The sequence below is a fragment of the Caretta caretta genome, chromosome 10 (assembly GCF_965140235.1).
Source record: "Caretta caretta isolate rCarCar2 chromosome 10, rCarCar1.hap1, whole genome shotgun sequence".
Taxonomy (NCBI): Eukaryota; Metazoa; Chordata; order Testudines; family Cheloniidae; genus Caretta; species Caretta caretta.
Window position 1 is genome coordinate 63,363,441 of NC_134215.1, and position 20,957 is coordinate 63,384,397.

The 20,957-nt window shown below is 37.3% G+C and overlaps 1 protein-coding gene across 3 annotated transcripts in view; it reads right to left on the reverse strand.

The window, feature by feature from the left end:
- DMXL2 (Dmx like 2) overlaps positions 1-20,957 on the reverse strand; it is a 113,892-nt gene that overhangs the window by 6,256 nt on the left and 86,679 nt on the right. For 2 of the 3 annotated variants that reach the window (XM_048865801.2, XM_048865805.2), the window contains exons 29-41: positions 18,335-18,516; positions 17,721-17,854; positions 16,496-16,581; positions 15,862-16,063; positions 11,861-11,978; positions 10,941-11,003; positions 10,453-10,539; positions 10,224-10,345; positions 8,727-8,865; positions 7,533-7,593; positions 7,280-7,407; positions 2,022-2,099; positions 1,218-1,309 (exon numbers count right to left, since the gene is read on the reverse strand). In XM_048865801.2, the coding sequence (XP_048721758.2) occupies positions 1,218-1,309; positions 2,022-2,099; positions 7,280-7,407; positions 7,533-7,593; positions 8,727-8,865; positions 10,224-10,345; positions 10,453-10,539; positions 10,941-11,003; positions 11,861-11,978; positions 15,862-16,063; positions 16,496-16,581; positions 17,721-17,854; positions 18,335-18,516 (1,492 nt within the window). The remainder of the gene's footprint in view (positions 1-1,217; positions 1,310-2,021; positions 2,100-7,279; positions 7,408-7,532; positions 7,594-8,726; positions 8,866-10,223; positions 10,346-10,452; positions 10,540-10,940; positions 11,004-11,860; positions 11,979-15,861; positions 16,064-16,495; positions 16,582-17,720; positions 17,855-18,334; positions 18,517-20,957) is intronic. The other variant, XM_048865803.2, reaches the window with a different exon arrangement.

The following is a 20,957-nucleotide window of genomic DNA, read 5'->3' on the forward strand; positions in this document are numbered from 1 at the left end:
CTTCTCTACACAGTGCTTTGGTCTGCACTGGAGAGGTTTAAATTTTAGTCTGCATTACCGTGTTGTGCACTGACTGGCCCATGTGGACCCTGATCCTGCACACTAAGAGTTCTCTAGTGCACATCAACATAGTACAATTTGAAACAGGACTACATTGACATGCAACAGGGAACTTTTAGTGTGCACCAGGTGTTAGTGCACAACATGCTAGTGTGGACTAAAGCACATGTAGACAAGCCCTTGTTGTTAGTCTTACAGGAAGGCTGGGAAACATACACGCCATTCAATATCATAACAAGGATTGCCTCCTGCATTTACTAAATAAGCTCCTCCCCAACCCAGTACAAATGTACCCGTCAGAACGAGTTGCAGTTGGGATGTATGGAGACCTCTGAGTAATGATAAAGACAGCCACATTAGAAATGAAACCAGAAGAGATAATAAAACAAAAAGAGGTGCTCAGTCAAAAACCCTTGGTTCCAGGCAGTAGATCTCAATAATATGTATTTAATTAAAGGAGGAAAAAGGATAATTTAGCACTTAGTGATAAGGAACTTTGAGAAGCCAACAGAATAAGGGGAACCAGTCTGCAGAAGGAAAGTAACTGAAGGAGTGACACACAAGCAGGCAGCCATGCACATACAGCTAGTAAGGGAATTCAACAGCGTTTAGAACACTGGGCTTCAAAATTCTGGCTTCAAGATCCAAAGATCTGTTTCAGGTAGCTTTGCTGAAAGCCTTTCACTTCTCAGCCTAGATATTTTTATCTATTTTTGACTGCATACTGAAGAAGCAAAAAAGAAAGAAAATAAGGTGGGTCTGAGGGTAGATGTTTTTACTAATTGAGAAATAAAGAAAAAACCCTAAAAACGCGAGAGTTGTAGAAGATGCTGTTTTCGCTTCTACTTTTAAATGCTGTTTTTGTCTCTACTTTTAGCTGATAAAGATGGAATACTGCTTTAGGCAGAAACCTTGAGATAAGGTAGCGTCCGGAGGGAGTTTATATAAACAAACTGACAACCGTTAGCCGTTGACGTACGTAACAGGAAGGTATAAATACTTGTCTTTTACTGCTTGTAGGGGGAAGGTCTGCATAAGGTCGGGGGAACCCCTGTCCGACCGCAGTCTTCCCTTGCAATTGCTCATAATAAACTGCCTCTGGCTTGTTGCTAACAAACGCAGAGTAAGGACTTGTTTTCTTCCACAATTTACCACACCTGTTATCGTTGGACTGCCCGGATGTAGCCACTAGACTTGAAGAGGTAATGAACGCAAAGTCACTTGTGGTTTTAGTGTGACACTGCCAACTCTATAAAATGAAACAAAAAACTATCACCAAGATGCAATCTTATCACCTATACATCAAAGTTTCTAACAACTTAAAATATATTTAGTCATATGTATTTCTACTAATGGCATATCACTAGCAAGGACTTTAAATACAAACCCTGATTACTTTGATTCATTACTAAAATCCCTATAGGAAGCAACACTGAAAGTGCAGAGAACAAAAAGATAAATTTTTATTAGAAATTCTAGTATTAAGAAAAATTCAAAAATAATTCACTATGTAATTAAACTGTGACAAATACAGAGTACAGTATGTTTTATCAATTTGAATTCACAATTAAGTGCTGGCTTTGTGTGCTGTATAATTAACAGCAAAGAATTGAGAAGAGTGAAGTGTGGGTTTTTTTTGTTTTTTTTTTTTTTAAAGCTTGATGTGCACTACAATAGATTTCAGTCTTAGTAAATTCAAGGACAATGCTGAGGTTACATCTGTCATCACATTACAGCTTGTTGTTTACTCCTGAAATGAATTCTTCAAAGCTGTGTCCATCAAACACTATACTTGTTTTGATAGTCTGCCAATTAGCACAGCAGAGAAAAACATTAATCAAGAATCTGAACATTATCTGAACCTGCTTTTGACCTGTTTGAAGCTTTGTAAAGTAAGAGACACTCAGTCTTGGTTCCTAAACATTTCTCCTATAAAAAGAAAGAATGATTTTATTACGTACCAGATATGGTTTAGGATTAGATACAATTTGGTTGACTTGCCAAATACTTAAATATCCCTCTCCATCCGCCACGCCACACTGCAAGAAAAAAATTTCATTTATTCTATAAACCGCTGAAAAGGTCTCCAGTGGCCAGTCTTACCTTTTCATCACTTTTGTGATATTCAACAAGAAGCTGAAATAGCTGCATGTATATTTAAATACAGTGGGTAAAAATCTGAAAGGCACCTATGTGATTCAAGACTCTTAAGTTTCATTTTCAAAAGTGACTTGGGCACTTAAGCACCTAAATCCTTTTGTGGCTTTAGGCCTAAGTCCAAAATTTAGAACCTCAAAAACTCTGCTCAGCTGGTGCCTAAACTTCTATCCGTGAGCGTGCAAAAAGCCAGCTACATCCTGATGCCGCTGAGTGGCTCCATGCTTAAACCCTAGAAGGATTCATAAACTAGGCCTTTCCCCCCGGCAACCCAAACAGGTTCAAATCCCCACTCTGCCGGATTTGAAATAGGGACTTCAACTCAGATTTCCAATCGCTCAGATGAATGCCCTGCCACTGAGCGAGAGGATATTCTAGGGTGCCTGTCCCACAATCTCTCCTGTTGAAGCTGTTCCTCTTTGTATAAATACTTAAATATTCATTGGGCCAGAGAGTGTGTGACAATAAAGCTATAGCCAAGTTGTTAGCACATTCACATGGGAGTCTGGTTCGAGTCCCAGCGCTAGGCCAAGGCGCACTATGGAACTACTAGTGTGCGGTGGCAAGGTCCACACAGCCATTTAGTGCGCAGCAAGCTAGTGCTCTGTATGTCCAAACACCGGCTTGCCACACACCAACGGGCAAGCCTTACGTCTCTTTGAAATGTTCCTATACGATGCAGCCCTTTTTTGAAACTGGGACTCTGGTACTTCTGAAAAAAAATTTCTATATGTTTGAAGTAGATTTTATTTTTAAATTTTTAATTTTAAATACCTCAGCATATGTTAGACCTGATACCCCAACACACTAATGAAACAAGTTTAATTAAAAAAAAACAAACACTCATGATGTCCTATAAAAATAATTTAGGAATGATTATACAATAACTGCATTGTACTATGTGTGGCAAAGCCACAGGGAGCTTTGCAGATCAACACAAATGAGTAGCAATTAAACCTTTAGACCACACTTTGGTACACTGTATGTGCTTTACAGACAGTGTTTTAAAGAACATTTAAAATATTTCACTGATACTATTCAAATCCCTGTACTTGTAAAGTCAGGCTTCATTAGTTCCATGATGTGGTTTTATGTTTCTAGCTGCCCCTAAATGTGGGGCTTGTCCGGGATACTGGGATGACCCTTTTTGTTGTCCTGTAACTGGCTTAGAGGGATGCCAAAACATCCCTAATTCACAGCAAGTCACTTTTATTCACTTAAGGTTGGAATAAGGTTAATCAAAGTCAAACAAAGTTAGTTTGTCTTCACATACACAGTAAAATATACAGAACCAGTCCTGAAAAATCAGAAGATATGGCTATTGCAGGAAACAAAAAAGAGGGGTTGGCAAATTCCTCTTAACTGCTTGGCAACTTCCTTCTTATAACTGGGCATCTGTTCCCTGCTGAGTCACTTCCTCCCTCCTGAGCTTAATCCTCTGGAGCACCTCCACCCCCACAGACTTGCTTTCAGGGGAGCTCCATTTACATTACTTTCCTCCTCCCATCCCCTCCCCTGTTCCACCGTGTACTGTAGGGCCAGACAGGACTCCTATTCCCTAAATGGCTCCACAGTGGGCTCAATCCCAAGCACCTTCCTCCTTTGAACAGGAGGGTTTAATATATTTGTTTGGTACTGTGAGGTGTTTCAAAGACGTAAGCTTATCCAGGAAGCAGAGCAGGAGATGCCAGCTGGCAATTACTCTAGTTTGAATAAATCTCACTTCTGCAAGATGGCCAGCAGGAAAGAATCCGTGAATGAACACTTACTCTTTTTTAATCTTACATTAAAACGATGGCGAAGAGGAATCCGCCTACTTCAGAAAGGGGAAGCAGGCAGAAATTGGTGTGTGTAATAAACATAAATGGGTCCAATAAATGAAGGATTTTGGTTGAATTTGGAGGCTGTTCAAAAGAAATTGTTCAGGATACACAAGACTTCTAACCTAGCCCTATGTTTGTGGGGAGATCACACAAACTGGAGGGACTCCAGTGAGTTCCATTTTCAGGCAGGGGATTCTTTGGCCAGACTTGGTCCAGGCTAAGGGGAAGGAGCTCTAGCTATTCACTAGCATCAACTTCTTTTCAGCTGTCCCTCTGCCATTCCAGCTGTCCAGCCAGGACCAAATATACATCTACAGCTCTCTCCGTTAGCCTAAAACCCACACTGGGCACCCTTGTGGTCATTCACCCACATAGCCCTTGTCCTAAAATCTGCCACCATCTGTCACTGGTCCAAGACTGAGTGCTACCCATCTTGCATGTCAGCCCAATTAAATTTTAGAAGAATTTTGAGATGGAGAAGGAAATGTATAGTGGCTTAAAAGAGTGACGGCTTTTTGGAAGTTGCTTGCAGGTTGGCAATGGAATTGGTAGTCCCAGTGGCAATGGATTTGTGGGAAGAACATACAGATGAGGCAGTCAAGAATGCACAACTATCTGACCTGCAAATCATATCACTTCAGAGCTGACTGTGACTTTGACTGTTTTTTTTTTTTTAAATGAAAAATGCCGAGTTTGTTGACACTTTTTGCAGGAACATGTCTCAGGTCCAGAATGGAATTTCTAGTCCGCACCAGAGAGACACCCACTCCAGAACAGCCAACAGAATGGTGTTTAGGACACTCACCTGGGTTGTGGGAAACCAGGTTCAAGTTGGGGCAAGTCTGATTCAGTGCAGGGACTTGCAACTGGGTCTCCCACATCCATGTTAAGTGCCCTAACCATGAGGCTCCTGGCTGTTCTGGGTTGGGTGTCACTCTGTTTTTTTGGGAAAAATGTTGAAAGTTCTCTGTTCTGTCCTAATGCACAATGGGAATTTTTTTGAAATCTCAAAACATTTTTGTGGGACATTTTCTCAATGAGCTCTACTTAAGTCTATAATCAATCAGTTACCATCACTTTGTAACTTCTATTAAATGATTCCTTAGGATCACTATCACCTTACAGGAAAAACTTTCAAAACCAGTTCTGTTAGTCCAGTATATCTTCTGTTTTCTCTTTTTTTTAATCAATACAGATATTTGAATGAAATCCAGAATATGTCTCCTGTCTAGAGGCTCCTCTGCTCTTGATGTTCTTTCCCTACCTGAAATACTAATCCTCAGTCTGTAACATCATCTCTTCCACAACAATCAACTGCAATGTCACAAAGAGGGGATTATTTCTTTGTGTGAGGACAAACAGGAGACACATTCTTCAATAAAATCCTGTTTTTATTCCTACCTGTGAAACACAGGGGAGGAGAGTACAGAAGCTATAAAATAAATAAACAGAACTGATTTCTGTTAATTTCTCTAGCTTTATGCCAGTATGATTCCACAGGAATCAATGGCATTACACAGGCAGAAACTGATAAACCAGAGGGGAGAGTTTGTCTCAATGTTTATTCAAAGTCTTCCATAAACATCAAAAATTAGTTGCTCTGGTAATGGTTACGTCAGCAAAAGCACTTTGACTTGAAGCAGTAAGACACAGCAGATGAACACTTCAGAAATAAATCATGTACCAGATTCACTGGCACACTACAGCTACCTTGCACTGGAGATGCAAATCTATTTTAAATAAATAGCTAAGTCAGTGTGGTTTACACTGTCAGGGTGCCACAAAGCAAGTGGAGAGTATGAATGAATCTGGGTCCTAGTTTTCACAAAAATGTCTATTAGTAAGAATGAGGGGAAAATCCAGAAATTATAATAGTTTCAAAACTGAGAGCCAGATTTCTTGGTCCACACACTTTGTGCAAGACAATTGTGACAAGGAAGTGGGGGAGAAGAAGACTTTAAAGCCACTGTGATACTCTCCAATTCTTGGGCTGTCTGGGCAAGGATTGAGTCCACCAATATAAGTTACAGCAGCCCGAAGTCTGCTCTAAGTAATGTCTGGTGGCTCACGGGACCTCAGAGCCATTCTGGTAGCTGGGCATCCTAACACCATAGACCGGTACAGGAAGTGAAGTATGTGTCACAATGGTGGCTCTGTGCATTGTAGGATTCCCCAAGGTTGAGGAGAATTAAAGGATGTTTACAGCTTCTTTGTTCCAGTGGAGCAGCACAAAGCAGACAGACAGCACTACTGAATCAAGCCCAAATGATTTTTAAAGTTTGAGCCATCTGCATCTCTATATCACAGAAATAACAAAAATATATTTGTAATCATACTACAGCTTTTCTGCTGAGACTTTTGCAAAATGTGCTCACTATAAAAAGAAAATACAAATCTAGTAATTGTATTTATGCCACTCTCCTAAAAATATCTTATGATTCTCAATTGAACACTTTAATACTAGTGCTAACGTCTCTCTGCACTTAAACTGCAAGGTGGAATAGCCTCAATATTGAGCTTGACTGACTACAGTGGAGGTATAAATCAGAGGGTTTTTTTGTTTGTTTGTTTGTTCATTTTTTTGGACGAGTTTCTGTACAGTACTATGAGGATATATGCTGCCATAATATTCCATATTTGTTTTGTAATACTCCATATTTGTTTTGTAATACTCAATCATTGACAATGTGGCCATCTCCCAGATTGGTTGCCCTTCATCAAAATCCTATTTAAGGTCAAAATGTTGAACCCATTACTCATATTTAGATGAGTAATTGTTCACTACTGAGAGCAAGGGGTTGACAGCTTGGCTCCTGCTAAATGAGGCTTTATGCATCTAAATAAGGACCTGTTTCTACAAAAATTATTACTAAGTGAGTAGCTCCAGTGACTTAAAGTTGGATTACTCATGGTAATAACTATTTCTAGGATTAGTCAAAGTAGTTAGTCTCTACAATGGTCATTAATATGAATAGTGAAAGTTGCTTATTCAATACAGCAGTAAATGTATATTTGAAGAGTGTCTGACCTTAAATATCCACATGTAGCTTTAACAATTTGTGTTTGCTAGATTGTATTCTGTATTTTATATGTGTTGAACCAAATCTCTTCTACATTCTAACACACTCTAGACATTTTTGTGCTCCCCTAGTTTAAAAACTGGCTAAGGTGTCCACAGTACAATCAAATGTTCATTTAAAAAGAAGAGGCAGAAAAACCCATATTTGGGGAGGACTAACCTTATTGCCCTGGGAATTGAAATACATTCTAGTAACCCTTGCGTTGCCAGCTTGTCGGAAGCATATCAGCTGCTGTGGCCTTGTCCATTCAAACATTCGAACGCTACCATCTTGGGCTCCTGTGAGATCTGGGGAAAGGGAAATATAGTTGATTTATTAATCAACAGGAAAATATCATAACATTTATTCTGTATTATGTTTTGAAAAACAAATACATTTTTCACTTTCACATTGTTAAACAGAAATTACTTACAATACTGATGGACTGGATGTGAAGCCATTCTCTTGACATTATTCAGATTTCTTTTAATGAGCTTCATATAAAAGAAATACCACATTCAATTTGTGAACTTCAAAGATTAACTACTTTTGAACAAGTTTGGAAAACATAAATGAACTCAGGATATTGTATATATTACTACACAATGAACTGTCTCTTTGTCCTCTACCTATAGATGGTTAATTGTTAACCATACTCTGATCCAATTACTTTTAGTTGCAACACAACAACTAAGGACTGAATTCAGCAAAGGATTCCTAGTCAGGACAGCACTTAAGCATGCACTCAACTTTAGGCATGTCCCACTGAAGGACCCTGTACTTAAATGCTTTTCAGATTTGAGATCTGAAACAAAAGTTACATATTGCCTTTCAATTGGCATTTAAAAAAAAAATCTGTCACGGAGAAAGATAATAATGGTAGGGTATTAATTTAAACCAGGGGTGGCCAGCCTGAGAAGGAGCCAGAATTTACCAATGTACATTGCCAAAGAGCCACAGTAATACATCATCAGCCCCCCATGAGCTTTCCTGCCCCCTCCCACGCACTGGCAGCCGCACCAATCAGTGCCTCCCCCTTCATCCCCGCACCTCCCAATCAGCTGTTTCATGGAATGCAGGAGGTGGGGAGGGGGAAGGAGCGAGGGCACAGCGGGCTCAGGGGACGGAATGGGAGGGGGTGGAGTGGGGGAAGAACCTGTGGCAGAGCCGGGGTTGAGCAATGAGCACCCCCCGACACATTGGAAAGTTGGCGCCAGTAGCCCCAGCCCCAAAGTCGGTGCCTATACAAGGAGCTGCACATTAACTTCTGAAGAGCCGCACGTGGCTCTGAAGCCACAGGTTGGCCACCCCTGATTTAAACAATCAAAATACATGTAGGAATTCAGTAGATTAATCTATTGTGCAAGAAAAAAAAACTTTTGGAGATTTATTTTCTAAGAAGTGTGGGAACATAATTTATACTATTCATTGATTGATGAAACAAGTAAGTTATAGGCATGCCAACCCAAAATTATTAATGTAAGAGAATATTTAATTAGTTTGGCATTATTTTGCCAGCTGATGATTATCCTATGACCATCCAATGAAATAAAATGAAAGCGTGCTTCTGAGTGTAGATCTTTCTATTAACTAACTATATAAATAGCGAACAAAACAAACTGCATACCACACCAGCTCCAGTGCTAGTTTGTCCGCTACCTAACCATGGCATCGGTGAAGACGGCTGCATCTGATTCACTCCAAATGATGGTGCACTTGACTGAGTGAGTGTTGTGGTAGAACCACGGAAGTCAAGGTCATCTGAACTGTAAAAAAAAAAGTATATACCAGTGTAACACTTTATTACTGTTACTTAAAAAAAAAAAGATGAACAGCAAAATGTAATAGTGGCTGTGACAGATTGCAACTGCATGCTATATCTTCAGAGATCATATCATATTATATTAAGTTTACAAATGGTTTATGTATCGTTGTGGGCCAGGGACTGTATGCAACTCCAGAGGGGAGGGCTACCACAGTGCCTCTAGGTGGTGGTGGGGAGGGGGGATGGTAATTAATCATTCAGGTTGTAAACTCCTCCAGAGAGGCTTGCATATACTGGTTCAAATGGGATTTTCAGAGACCAGCAGTCAAAGTCTTTTGGTGTAAAAAGATTGAGTTTAAATTGTCATGGGGCCTTCATTTTGATTCAGCAAATGGACAGACCTTCTGTCCAATGGGGGCCCCAAACCCATGTGGAAGGATTGGAAGGACTTCAGCTTACTAAGACCCCCAAAGCCTGATGGGTGACTTGGTAAGCATTTAGCACGCGTATAGGAACTTATTGTGTTTAGATGTTTTCTCTGTAACGCTTTTACCCTAAAAATAAATGTATTTTGCTTTAAGGGTGGTTGGTAATTGGTGTACACCATTGTAGCCCCTAGAAAAAAGTTAACCACAGATGCTGGACCCTAGTCAGACCTGCTGGGGAAATCACAAGGGACTGCAAGCCTAAATATTCTGTTTGCAGGGGGAAAGATGTAGGTCACCACTACGTGGAGCTGTGACAGATGGGACCCTGAAATGGGTGGGTGAAAGTGGGTGCCCTCCAGGAAAACCAAGAGCGGGGAAAGTCCAAAGGTGCAGTTAATCTTGACACTGTGACAGGCCTGCTGACAGCAATTCCAGGCCTCAGGGCCAGCGCTGTCTCTACAGGGATGCAGGACCTGAGGCGGAAGTGACACATCTGTCACTTCTGGGACTGACTGTGCTGGCCAATCACACCAGCCCTCGGGGGCCCCCCAAAGTGCGGGACCCAGAGCAGTAGCGCGCACCTAGAAGCCCTGCGGCCTGCCTGGGCTATTTAAAAGGGCCCAGGGCTTCCGGCCACCATGGGCCCCTGGGCCTTTTTAAATTGCCTGCCCCCTTTGCCCCTGTCAGTGGGCCTGCTTTGAACAAACTGTGTGACCTTGGGCAAGTCACTCAAAACTTTGTGCCTCCATTTCCCCATCTATAAAATGAGGATAATGATACTTAGCTGCCTTTAAAGTGCTTTGAGATCTATGGAAGAAGTGTGTATGTTTTATTATTGACAACAACAAAAATGTGAACTATCTGCACTTGTGTCTATACTGTTAAAGTAAAAAGTTACCTTAAATATAATTGCGAAGAAAGAAAAACTAACCTTTTAGATTCTCTGTCATATTCTTCCCCAATCCATATAAATGACTGAGCAGCCAACAGAGCTGAAACATCAAGTTCTTGCACATCATGTGTAGATGCTAAAACAATTTCACTACTGTTTGCCTGCAGAGTACAAACAGATAACATACACTAATTTTAATTAAGAACTTAGAGCAACACAAACACAGTGATTTAATAACACAGTTAGTAGTAATGTTATTGACTTTTACCTTATTAACTGCAAATGCCATTATCATATCAGATTCTTTGTGAATTATTTTTGCTTTTCCCCCTGGGTAGCCGAGATCTGCTTCAACCTACAAAACATTGACAGGTAATTTTAACTGGTGTATAAACAATGTTTTGTAGTGGTATGGACACACCGCAAAATCTATAGAAATTCATGCAAGAAAAGTTCAGTGGCCTCAGCATTGGTTAGGAAGCTAAACTTCAGACTTTTTGCACTCACTGGTGTTCTAAAAGCCAAAAATTGTATATTTTAAAGTTTAAAAACCCCCCACAAGTTGTGTGAGTAACACAATTTACAAGGGGTTCACTTATCCCAATCATAGGACATCCAAAGTTAATGCACGGATTAAGAGTCTGCCACACAGAGACTACATAGAACATTTAGCTTCTGTCAGTCATATTAGAAAAGAACAGCCAGTCCCACAGAACTTTTAAGAATGTGCTAAAGGTTTGGGAGAAGGGATACTACCTTGTTTTTGTGATCTTCTGCTACGCAGTTTTGTTTGACCTGCTCCACACGATCTTCTACAGACTACATAACACCACACAGTCACAAACACAAAACACATGCACAAACAAATATAAAAAAAGAATGAAACATTCCAAACTAGCTTTAAAAGGCCACCCCTCTCAGTAAATGATGACAAATGTGTTTGTAATTTTTTATAAAAGGCACAGAAACTAAGACAGGAATCTAAACAAACTCACTTAATGTAATGCCTCTTAGATGAACACAAAATGTATGGTATAAAAAGTACTTATCCCACAATTTTATTAGACTTGCAAATAAATTTATATCCTTTTTCTTTTAAAAAATGTATGACAATAAATAAAAGGAGGAGCAACACACACACAAACTTCATACTTACAGGAAGTTTTAAGACAGTAAGTAGTACACTTGTTTCCAGTTTGTTACACATCAAAGTTTAAATTTAATTGCAACTAATTTCAGTTGTAATTATGATAGTCATAAAAATCAATATTATATATCACTATATAATATTATGTATATGTATATATTACACATGCATATATACATATATTGAAATGAGAAATTATTTTGTTTAATTATATAATATATAACAAGCCACAGAGATTCAACAATACTCAATTAATTTATTACTGTTATCCTATAGCAAAATAAAATGTTTTTAAATATATATACTGCATTGTAAACTCAGCTATGCCTTGTCCAAGAATATACATTTTTAGTTGATTTGTACTTTTAAAATCACCATGATAGCATGCTGTTTATTAAACATTGCTGAAGTGAAAAACAGGAAACTGAAATGCCAACCAAAATGAAAATATTAAAACAAAAATTAGAATGGAGACACTTAAAAGATTAAGGAAATGTAAAAAAGCCTTTGAATTATTAGTTTTGTTTACCTCACTTTGCTTTCTTTTCTTAGTGAATATATATCTTATGAAGGTCTCCTGAAGAAGTTCTTGTTTCACAAGAAAATGCCATAGTCTTTTAACTGGAAGTGATGAATAATCCCTTGATCTGAAAGAAAAAAATGTTTTTGGTTTTTTTTAAATATAATTTTCAATATAAAATTCATCATGGTCATAATATAATTAAATGTGGACAAAAACGTGAAGAGACTCCAAACCATTTTAGATGCAATTCAGTGTGAAACAAAATGACGGATTTGTATGCTCTGTGTTCTATCCAAGACAAGTCATAAGGAATAAAAACTTTCCTGGACTTCCTCTGTGATACCACATTACACAGAGCTACTGAATTCAAAGGGATTGTGGGCCAGAACTTGTTTCCTTGATTCACATACATTAATATATTTACACTGTGGTGAAGTTACTCTCATATTACAATTGTGGCACCAGGATGACACAAATAAATCATGTAAAATGCTTTTACATATTTCTTCTAATATTCAAAAGGTGTTTGGCAATTCTCCAAAATGGGCCATATTTTTGGAGTGTAATGTACGCGCCCTCCTCACGTGCACACACATCATATATCATTTGAAGCCTTATTTTATATACATTTAAATGAGGTACGATGTGGAGCTGTCAAATTCTGCTGCAAGACTGTAAATAAGCCTGTGAAACAACAGTATTCAAAATGAGTGTGTCCTTTTTTGCAGTTCCATAAACACTGCAAATTACTATGACTACAGTTTTTACTATTTAAGTTAAACACTTTAATGTGGTGTTTACTGGTCAAAGCTATCAAATGGCAATGTAAGATTTTTATTGGTTTTTCATGAGCAAGTATTTTTTTCAAAAATGATGGAGCTATTTAGCATGTGACAAATGGCAAATATCAATTGCAATATACTAAAATGAAATGTTTTCATATTGCATATTCTTAATTATCAAAGTATCTCATAAGTGACTGTAATAGATATAAATAAGTATACGTGGATTCTTAATGTTTTTTTCATTTGTATGTTTTTGAATATATAATGTAGCATCTAATCTGCCTGGTAGAAGGTTTTAATTTGTAATTGCCTATGCATACAGTACTAGCCTTGGCTATATTCTAAAAACTAGCTTTTTAATTCAGTGACCCTATGCACAAGTCAGTATTAGAGATGGCAGTACACAGCTTCATATTGGGGGTTCAAGCAATCAAAATGCTCACTAAACAAAAATAGTATTAAAATTGCCAACGTATAGATCTAATTCATATCTATTTTAGCACACGTCTATACACTTGTATAAACTAAAAAATAATGATGGTGGTGGAAATGCTAACAATATACGTTGGGAATTTTACCATTACCACTAAAGTTACAGTATGTGGGAGGATACAAGCCCTTAAAGCTTACATCGAAGAGACAGACTCGACACAAACACGTTTTTCATAGTTTGGGAAAAGAAAATCAAAAGAACACAAAACTGTTAAACTACCAGTGCTGGACAGAATTCTGTGGTGTTTGCAGCAGAAGCCAGGAGAGATTAATTATATTGGCAGCTACTAGATGAGTTTTCTATTTTAGAAGAGGTGCCACCAATACTCTATCACAGGAATTGCTTCCAGAAATACACAAGTTGAATTTGGGACATGTCAGAGTTGTATAGAACCCAGGAAAGAAAACACTCTGAATCTGATCAAAGTGCATCATGTTCACCTGCTTCTATAGCTACCAGAGGAAGCACATCTTCTAGAGACTGGTCCCACTGATATTGTTTGCTTGAGAAAAACATAAGGAAGACTAGAAACTTCATAAAATAGAAACATTTGAGAGAGCAACCAATCTAAAGGGGGCAGCACTTCAAGGAGGAGATGATGACACGTTGCGCAGAATATTTGTGAAAAACTTCATCTTTAGGTATGTTGAATGATAGACTTGATTGCTTTCTTCCTACTTGAGTAAAATGAATTTTAAAGAAAAACCACCTTGTTACACTGCAATAGTCACCTTATGAAATTGCATTTTATCAGCTGGTTGAAGAGACAGACAACAATCTAATGCAAAGATATAAAGTCCTACTTACCTCAGATGTGGAAACTGTAAACTATTCCAGGCAAGATTAGAAAAACACTATGATTCTGCAATTTCATTCCATGCGCAGTATGGACAAGGCAAGCCTACCATTGTTCTATGCAGTGCAATAATAGCTAATGCTATCCAAACTGCAAGTAATCTGTAGTAGGAGTTAAGTCACCTATAAATGTTTTTTGGATCTACTTCTCTTGAGTGAGCCTGTTTAACTGCTTTCAAATGAACAAGTGATTTTGTATAATGCCACTTCAATCAATTTGCCAAAATAAAAGCCTCAGATTATTATTCAAAGCAAGGTGATTGTAGTTTACAGAGGTCAACTACTTTTGTGCCCTAAATGGGGCAGGAGTTTGTCCTTTCCTTGATACATAAAGAAGCATACAATTCAGCCAGCAATGAGAATCCTCATTCAGAACAGATTCAAAGAAGGTGCCTCTCAACTGTGGAGTGAAGAGTATTAAACAGTTCCAAAATGATCATACCACCACACACAAGCTTTGCTGCACAGCTATACCTTGATTTTGTGTGTCTCAATTTAATTGACATACTACACTTTCATGGATTCTGCATCAATTTTGATGAGCTGAGGGGATTCATCACTAGTGCTGCAAAACCTGAAGTAGAAAGACTCCAGCGAGGTATGTTCATTCCAGTTTTGAAGAGCATCTTGGCAAACAAAGATTTGGATGCCTTCACTCATAGGCAAACAGGATATTGGATCACTATTGTAATATGGATGTAAAACTGTGCATGATGAACTACTTGCTTTAATTTTATAGGGTGCCTAGTGTCATCTGAACTTCTACAAGACCTTATTTGTGCCTTTACCAGTAGAGATCACTGAACAATGCATCCGATGAAGTGAGCTGTAGCTCACGAAAGCTTATGTTCAAATAAATTGGTTAGTCTCTAAGGTGCCACAAGTACTCCTTTTCTATTTGCGAATACAGACTAACATGGCTACTACTCTGAAACCTGAACAATCAATCAACTGTCTGTAGTCAGAACTATCTTCCCTGCACAGAATTGTGTGCGCACCAAGGCAATGAAGACTGGTAACCCACACGCTCTCGACAAATATCATAATGATGAACAAGACTATAACGATGTTGACTAGAATGTCATCAGTGCTACTACATTTTAGTGATTTTTTTTGTTGTGATGCTTTCAGGTCACAAAGAAATACAATATTATGTCTTGAAATACGCAGAAATGTATGCATTTCCTAGTGGTCACTTTATCGTGTTGATGGTATCACTGTTTATCCCCTTTGCTATGGTAGTGGCACCACTTGACAGTTCCACATCAAACTTTGTCTTAAAGTACACATAATAAGCCTTCAAATGAGCATGTGTGTAGAGAAGGTACATTAAGTCAACCAAATCGGTGGGTCCACTGCTGGCCTATAAGGGTTTAATCAGATCACCTAAGAACCAAAATGAAATCCGAAGCTTCACATTTTTGAATAAGTGGCCCTTAATGCATGTTTGTAACAGTAGAAAGGAAATTGTGAACAAAAATCTGTAGCAGTATCAACTACACAATTGTTCTATTAAATAGTGCATGAAAAAGCAGAAATAAATAAAGTATGTGTAGAATAAAAATGCAAGTAAAACAGTGGGAAGAAGTTATCCAAAGATTAATAAAAGGACTTAAGCACCTGAATACCACTGTATTTGTAACAGTATTTGTAACAATTAAACATAATCATCAGTAAAGATAGGCACCGTATTATGCTGCATTCATTAAGGTACAACTGTAAAGCCACTGTAGATTAGGTTTTATTTGGCTTAGCCAACTCAGTTTTCTTTTAACTAAAAAAATCCACTAGATAGTTGACTGTTTCTGCACAAAAGGTGCATATATCAAGTTATAATAAAGTCTGGATAGCAGTTTATTGAAAGCTTTTCTTACTTGAATGGTGTGTTTTCAGGTTCAAGCATTGCTTTGTTGCGGAGAACAGCTGATCCAGCTCCCACTCCAATGTCACTGGGATAGGTATTGATGTAGTTCGGTGGTGGGCCTTCAAACTGATCCACTCTCTCTTGAAGGATCTGTTCCCAGTTTTCCAAATTTTTAATCACAGCTATACCCAATGGTGATGTCACAGGCAGATCTAAAGTGAACACAAAGGTTTAGTACCAATATAAAACCCCTATACTATTAATAGCAATAAATGAATCCTGCAGTAAAATGCAGACACAATATTATGATTTTTTTTTTTAAGAATATAGCAGCCCAGGGCAGAATTTATTCAGATATGAAAAACTACTAAGTAAAACTAAAAACAAACAAAAAAAATTCACAACCATAATCTGACATAGTATTCTACTGCTTACGTTTAATAAGCATAGGGAAGATGTGTGCGCTTCCACAGAACTTACAGAAAAAGATAAAAAAATATTGGATGAGTGCATTTAAAAAACCTGAAATAAAACACAATTCCATCTGTTACCAATTGTGCAAAACAACTTTTCATATATAAATGCCAATACTTTACTAACTCACATATAGAGCAAAGTAAAATAGACGTCAGAATTTAACTCACCAAAGAATTCCAAACCAGCAATGGGAAAAAAGTTCTTTATGTTGTACAGAGCTAGTTTTACTATCACCAAATGTATGAGAGACCAGCTGTAGAAAAAGAACAGTTTCCATTTTGTAAAGTACAATTTAAATTCAGTTATCTGCAGGACACAGTTTAGCTTCTCTCACCAAACCATGCAGATATATGAGAAAGGTATTTATAACAGATCACAGAAGATTAGGTTTGGAAGAGACCTCAGGAGGTCATCTAGTCCAACCACCTGCTAAAATAATGAATAGTGCTTACTGAGTGAGTTTTCCATACTGCAATGCAAGGTAAGATCCTTATCTTAAACATGTTAAGTCTCTCTCCTTGGAGCCCAGAAGATTCCCCTCCCTCTTTTCCAAACCCCAGATCATCATCCTCTTCCCTCTAGCAGAGGGCACCTGGACATAGATCCCTGGGTGTGAAAGAGGGAAGCATATGTAAAGTCAGGAATCAAATATTAATCTCATGGCAATGCCAATGAAAGTCCACATTACAAAACTTTCCACAACATCAAAATGAATCCATCAAAATGAATGAAAAGGAATCATTGTTATGATATAAATCAAAGATTTTTTTTCCCACTCTCATAGTACAATGAAATAGTTCCATTTATAGTCTACTGGATTTGAAAAGACATGATACAATGTAGGTGGAAGACCTTTTATTTTCATCCACCTTCATAATGGATGTGACTCATTAATTTATGCCATCCTATGCTTGTGACATTTTTTTAAAGTGTTCTTTCTAATCCACATAAAAAAGGAAATTAACACAGAAAATTCAAATTACACTTAAAATTGGTCTCTACTCTGAAAAGTAACGCTAAACCTGGCATCAAGGGATGTTCATTGTGTCTCAATGACTGAAATACAATTTGCTCAGTTTATTTGCTCAGGTGAATGCAAAAGGGAAAAAAAACCTAGCTGCTATACTTGCAAACTCAATCGGAACTTAAAGTCAAGGTGAATTATTTCCTTTTTGCACATCAGTGTCAGTAATTTAAGATTATTCAGGCAAGTTTCTTATCTCAGTAATGCCTCTGCAAACCCATAGCTGTTAAATAAATAGATACTGTAAAATATACCTCACAGCAGAAAAGAGGCCTAATGATATCATCTTTCGCTTTGGACGAAAAGCTGAACACAAAACACGTTCATAAGTAAGTTTGTTTTTTAACTATGGTATAGTTTCCACTAACCTGTAAGAATTGGCATTTTTGTGTTCCTGGATCTGTGTGTCAGAAAGGAAAGCACCATCATCGTCCTCTTCATCACTGTGAATGCTTTCATCAGAATCATATATAACACCACTATCTGATAAAGGAAGAAATGGCTGCAATGTAAGACAAAAACCTGTTATAATAACTCTTCAGAGTCGTCAATATTTTAAACATTTAAGATGTCACTTAAATAACTTAGTAGTGAAACAGAGCAGCTTGATATGTAAATCTATTAATATACCTAAATTGCAAGTTAGATGTTCCCTTCAAAAATAAGAGTGTAGCAAGGATCAAAATGCTTATTTCCACTATTTTTTGCTTGGCAGAAGAGTGCTGGATTGATATTTTGGAAGTTATATAGCAGATATGTAACTGTTTCATCTTTTCTGGGGGGAAAGCAACCTGCAAACTTTTTTTTTTTTTTTACAGGTTGTGAGGCACATTAATGAAAACACTTCTTGAAATTTTATTTTTGTCCTTTAGAACAGGAAAAAAAGTGCATGTGTTCTGTACAAAGTATTTAATTTTATATTTTCAAATTTTAAAAGTCAGCGTTCTTGTGATATCACTATGTTCAACCCAGAATGCCCTACCTTTGCCATAAAATAGTCCCACATGCTGAGTTCTGGAGGAATGAATTTTTCTTTGTAAGAAGGCCTTTCTGCAGGCACAGGTGGAGGTACAACACTATCTTTTACTGGTCTCCCTGGTACAAGCATTCTCATATTAAATCGACGACGATGCTTATCCATTTCTTCTGAAGGAACGGGAGGTGCTAAATTGAAAGAATTTAGATAGCTAAAACCATAGTAAGAAACAAATGCTATCCATAATTTATTTTTAGAAATGGATTAATTTTAGAATTTAAATGAAGTCACCAAAACCATGAATTTTGGTTAAGGTGTTTGGATAACAAAATCTGGTAGGTTTAAAACAAATTCAAAGCTAAACTACATTTCAGGTACTATTCCTTAAGTGTGTCTGTAAATAAAGTAAGTGTAATCCTATAAATAGTCCAACTACAATAAATCCAAGTAGAGTTACTATTCTTTTGCCACATGCATTAGGAAAACAAATTGTAATCTCTTTTAAAACCTGTAGCTCCTGAAAACTTATAAGTTTTAGACCAATTCCTGCTTGAAACCATATTGAGAATGTTTTCTCCTTTAGAAAAATCCATGTTTTTGTTTGACATTTTCAGAAATGTAAACAAGGAAATCCAGACGATTTACCCTGGCATTTTAGGAAAATCTATGGATGAGGACTGATTTTAACATTTTTTTAATGTAATCAAACACAATATGAATGTGGACTTTGAAAATGAGCTGTTTTGGATAGGCATAACTGCAGATTTACACTTACTTTATTATAAAGATAGCGATTTAAAAACACTCTCCTCTTTTAAAGCACACTAACATCCATCTACACTGCAAATCTTTACAAACCTTCATTACTGTCCTTTGAAACATCAGAAACTGCAGCAGCAGCTAGTAGGTTTAAAGAAAACAGAATCTATCTTGAATGAAAGCCTTTGACTATACAACTAGGAATATTTTTCTAGCTATTGCAAAAGTTAAGCAGTATAAATAAGATCATTACCGCATTTCCCTACCCAACATAGACTTTTTATTATTTAATCCAATAAAAAAATCAATTTAAAATATGTAATCACTGCAAAACTTGAGTTACTAGCAAGCTTCAAAAACTAGTAGAGAATAAAAATACTGATCAGAAAAGTTTCACCCAAAATGTCTGAATTCAAATTACTTTTCAGAGTTACTTCTTCCACAATTTAATAGTAAATATGAAACTCAGTTACAAAGGAAAGACAATCCCAGTTGTTTTTAAAATTCATGCCTTATGTCAACATTTTTTTTAAACATTTCTACTGGAAAATACACAGCAATCCGCATATAAGCTGCTCACCAACCTTCTGGGGTAAATATTCTTTGTCACAGCCAGCAGCAGCTGCAGTGCTATTTGGCAAGGTTATTTGGTGTGATGAGTAGCACCCACTTGTTAACAGTATTTTATTTTCTGTCTTGCTGTCTGAGCATTTTGTTTTACCAGAATTAGGTAGAGTAGGAGACTGATTATTCACTGACTGTTCCAGTGTAGTTTTAGAAAGAGAATGATTTTCAAGGAAAAGTGCATCTACTTGGGAGGATAATTACAAGTATGTATCCAAAGTGGCAGCCAAAGTCCACCATCAAAAGTGATCACCTTTAGAGTTCCAGTAGAGTCTAGCTCCAACTCTAGTAGTTCTTGTTATATTTTACCAATAGTAAAATATCTACCAGTTGACAGGTGAAATTTTAAGTTACATGGTTGTTTTCCATGATTTATTAAGAGCCTAACTTGTGCAATATAAAACATTTTTAAAATTCAACTACAAAAGCTTCAAAACTGAGGTTCTAACTTAATTAGTTAAGACTCTTCTTTTAAACAAACCCGTTTAATTCAGTACAGAATATAAATAAAAATAAAATGTGTAGACTGCTTGCCAATATCCTCAGACTGGGTTTATTTGCCATATGTGTCCATTGTGCCATTAAAATTTTATAAAGCTAGATTTAACGTTTATATAATTTATATCAGAGCAGTTTTAAAATTTATGTCACACACATAAAATGACTTCCTGCTTAATTCAACTTCACTTAAATATATTTTTCATTCCTTTAATTTTCTCAAAATGAATTAGCAATTAATTAAAAGCTGGAGAAGAGTTTAGATGAGTAAGGGGCAGTGTTTGCCAAAATAAAACTAATGATATTTCCCCAATGACTAGCTGAGACACACAACCACAAATTCATCAGAATGGTATGCATACTGTAGCATGTATTACCTCATACCTGGGACTCATATCTACAATCTACTTAAACTGTATGATCTTTGAGGTAGGTACTGACTTTTCATGATAATTATGTGCAGTGTTTAGCACAATGTGGCCCCATGGTATTTCCACAACACAGATAATAATAACTATCTTTTAGTGCTCCAACAAATGGAAACTATCCATGTTACAGCTCAGAGTACTCAGAACCTTTATGAACGACAAATTATGTGTTCTCTTCTTGTTCAAAAATCAGATCAAGTGTCTGCTTCTGAATCCATCACGCATGCAGGGCAGAGGCTGGGGATGGGGGAGCTAGAGGATCCACTGCACAAGGACAAAGGTGGTGTCTGAGTTAATGCTAAAAGAGTGCATCTGCCATT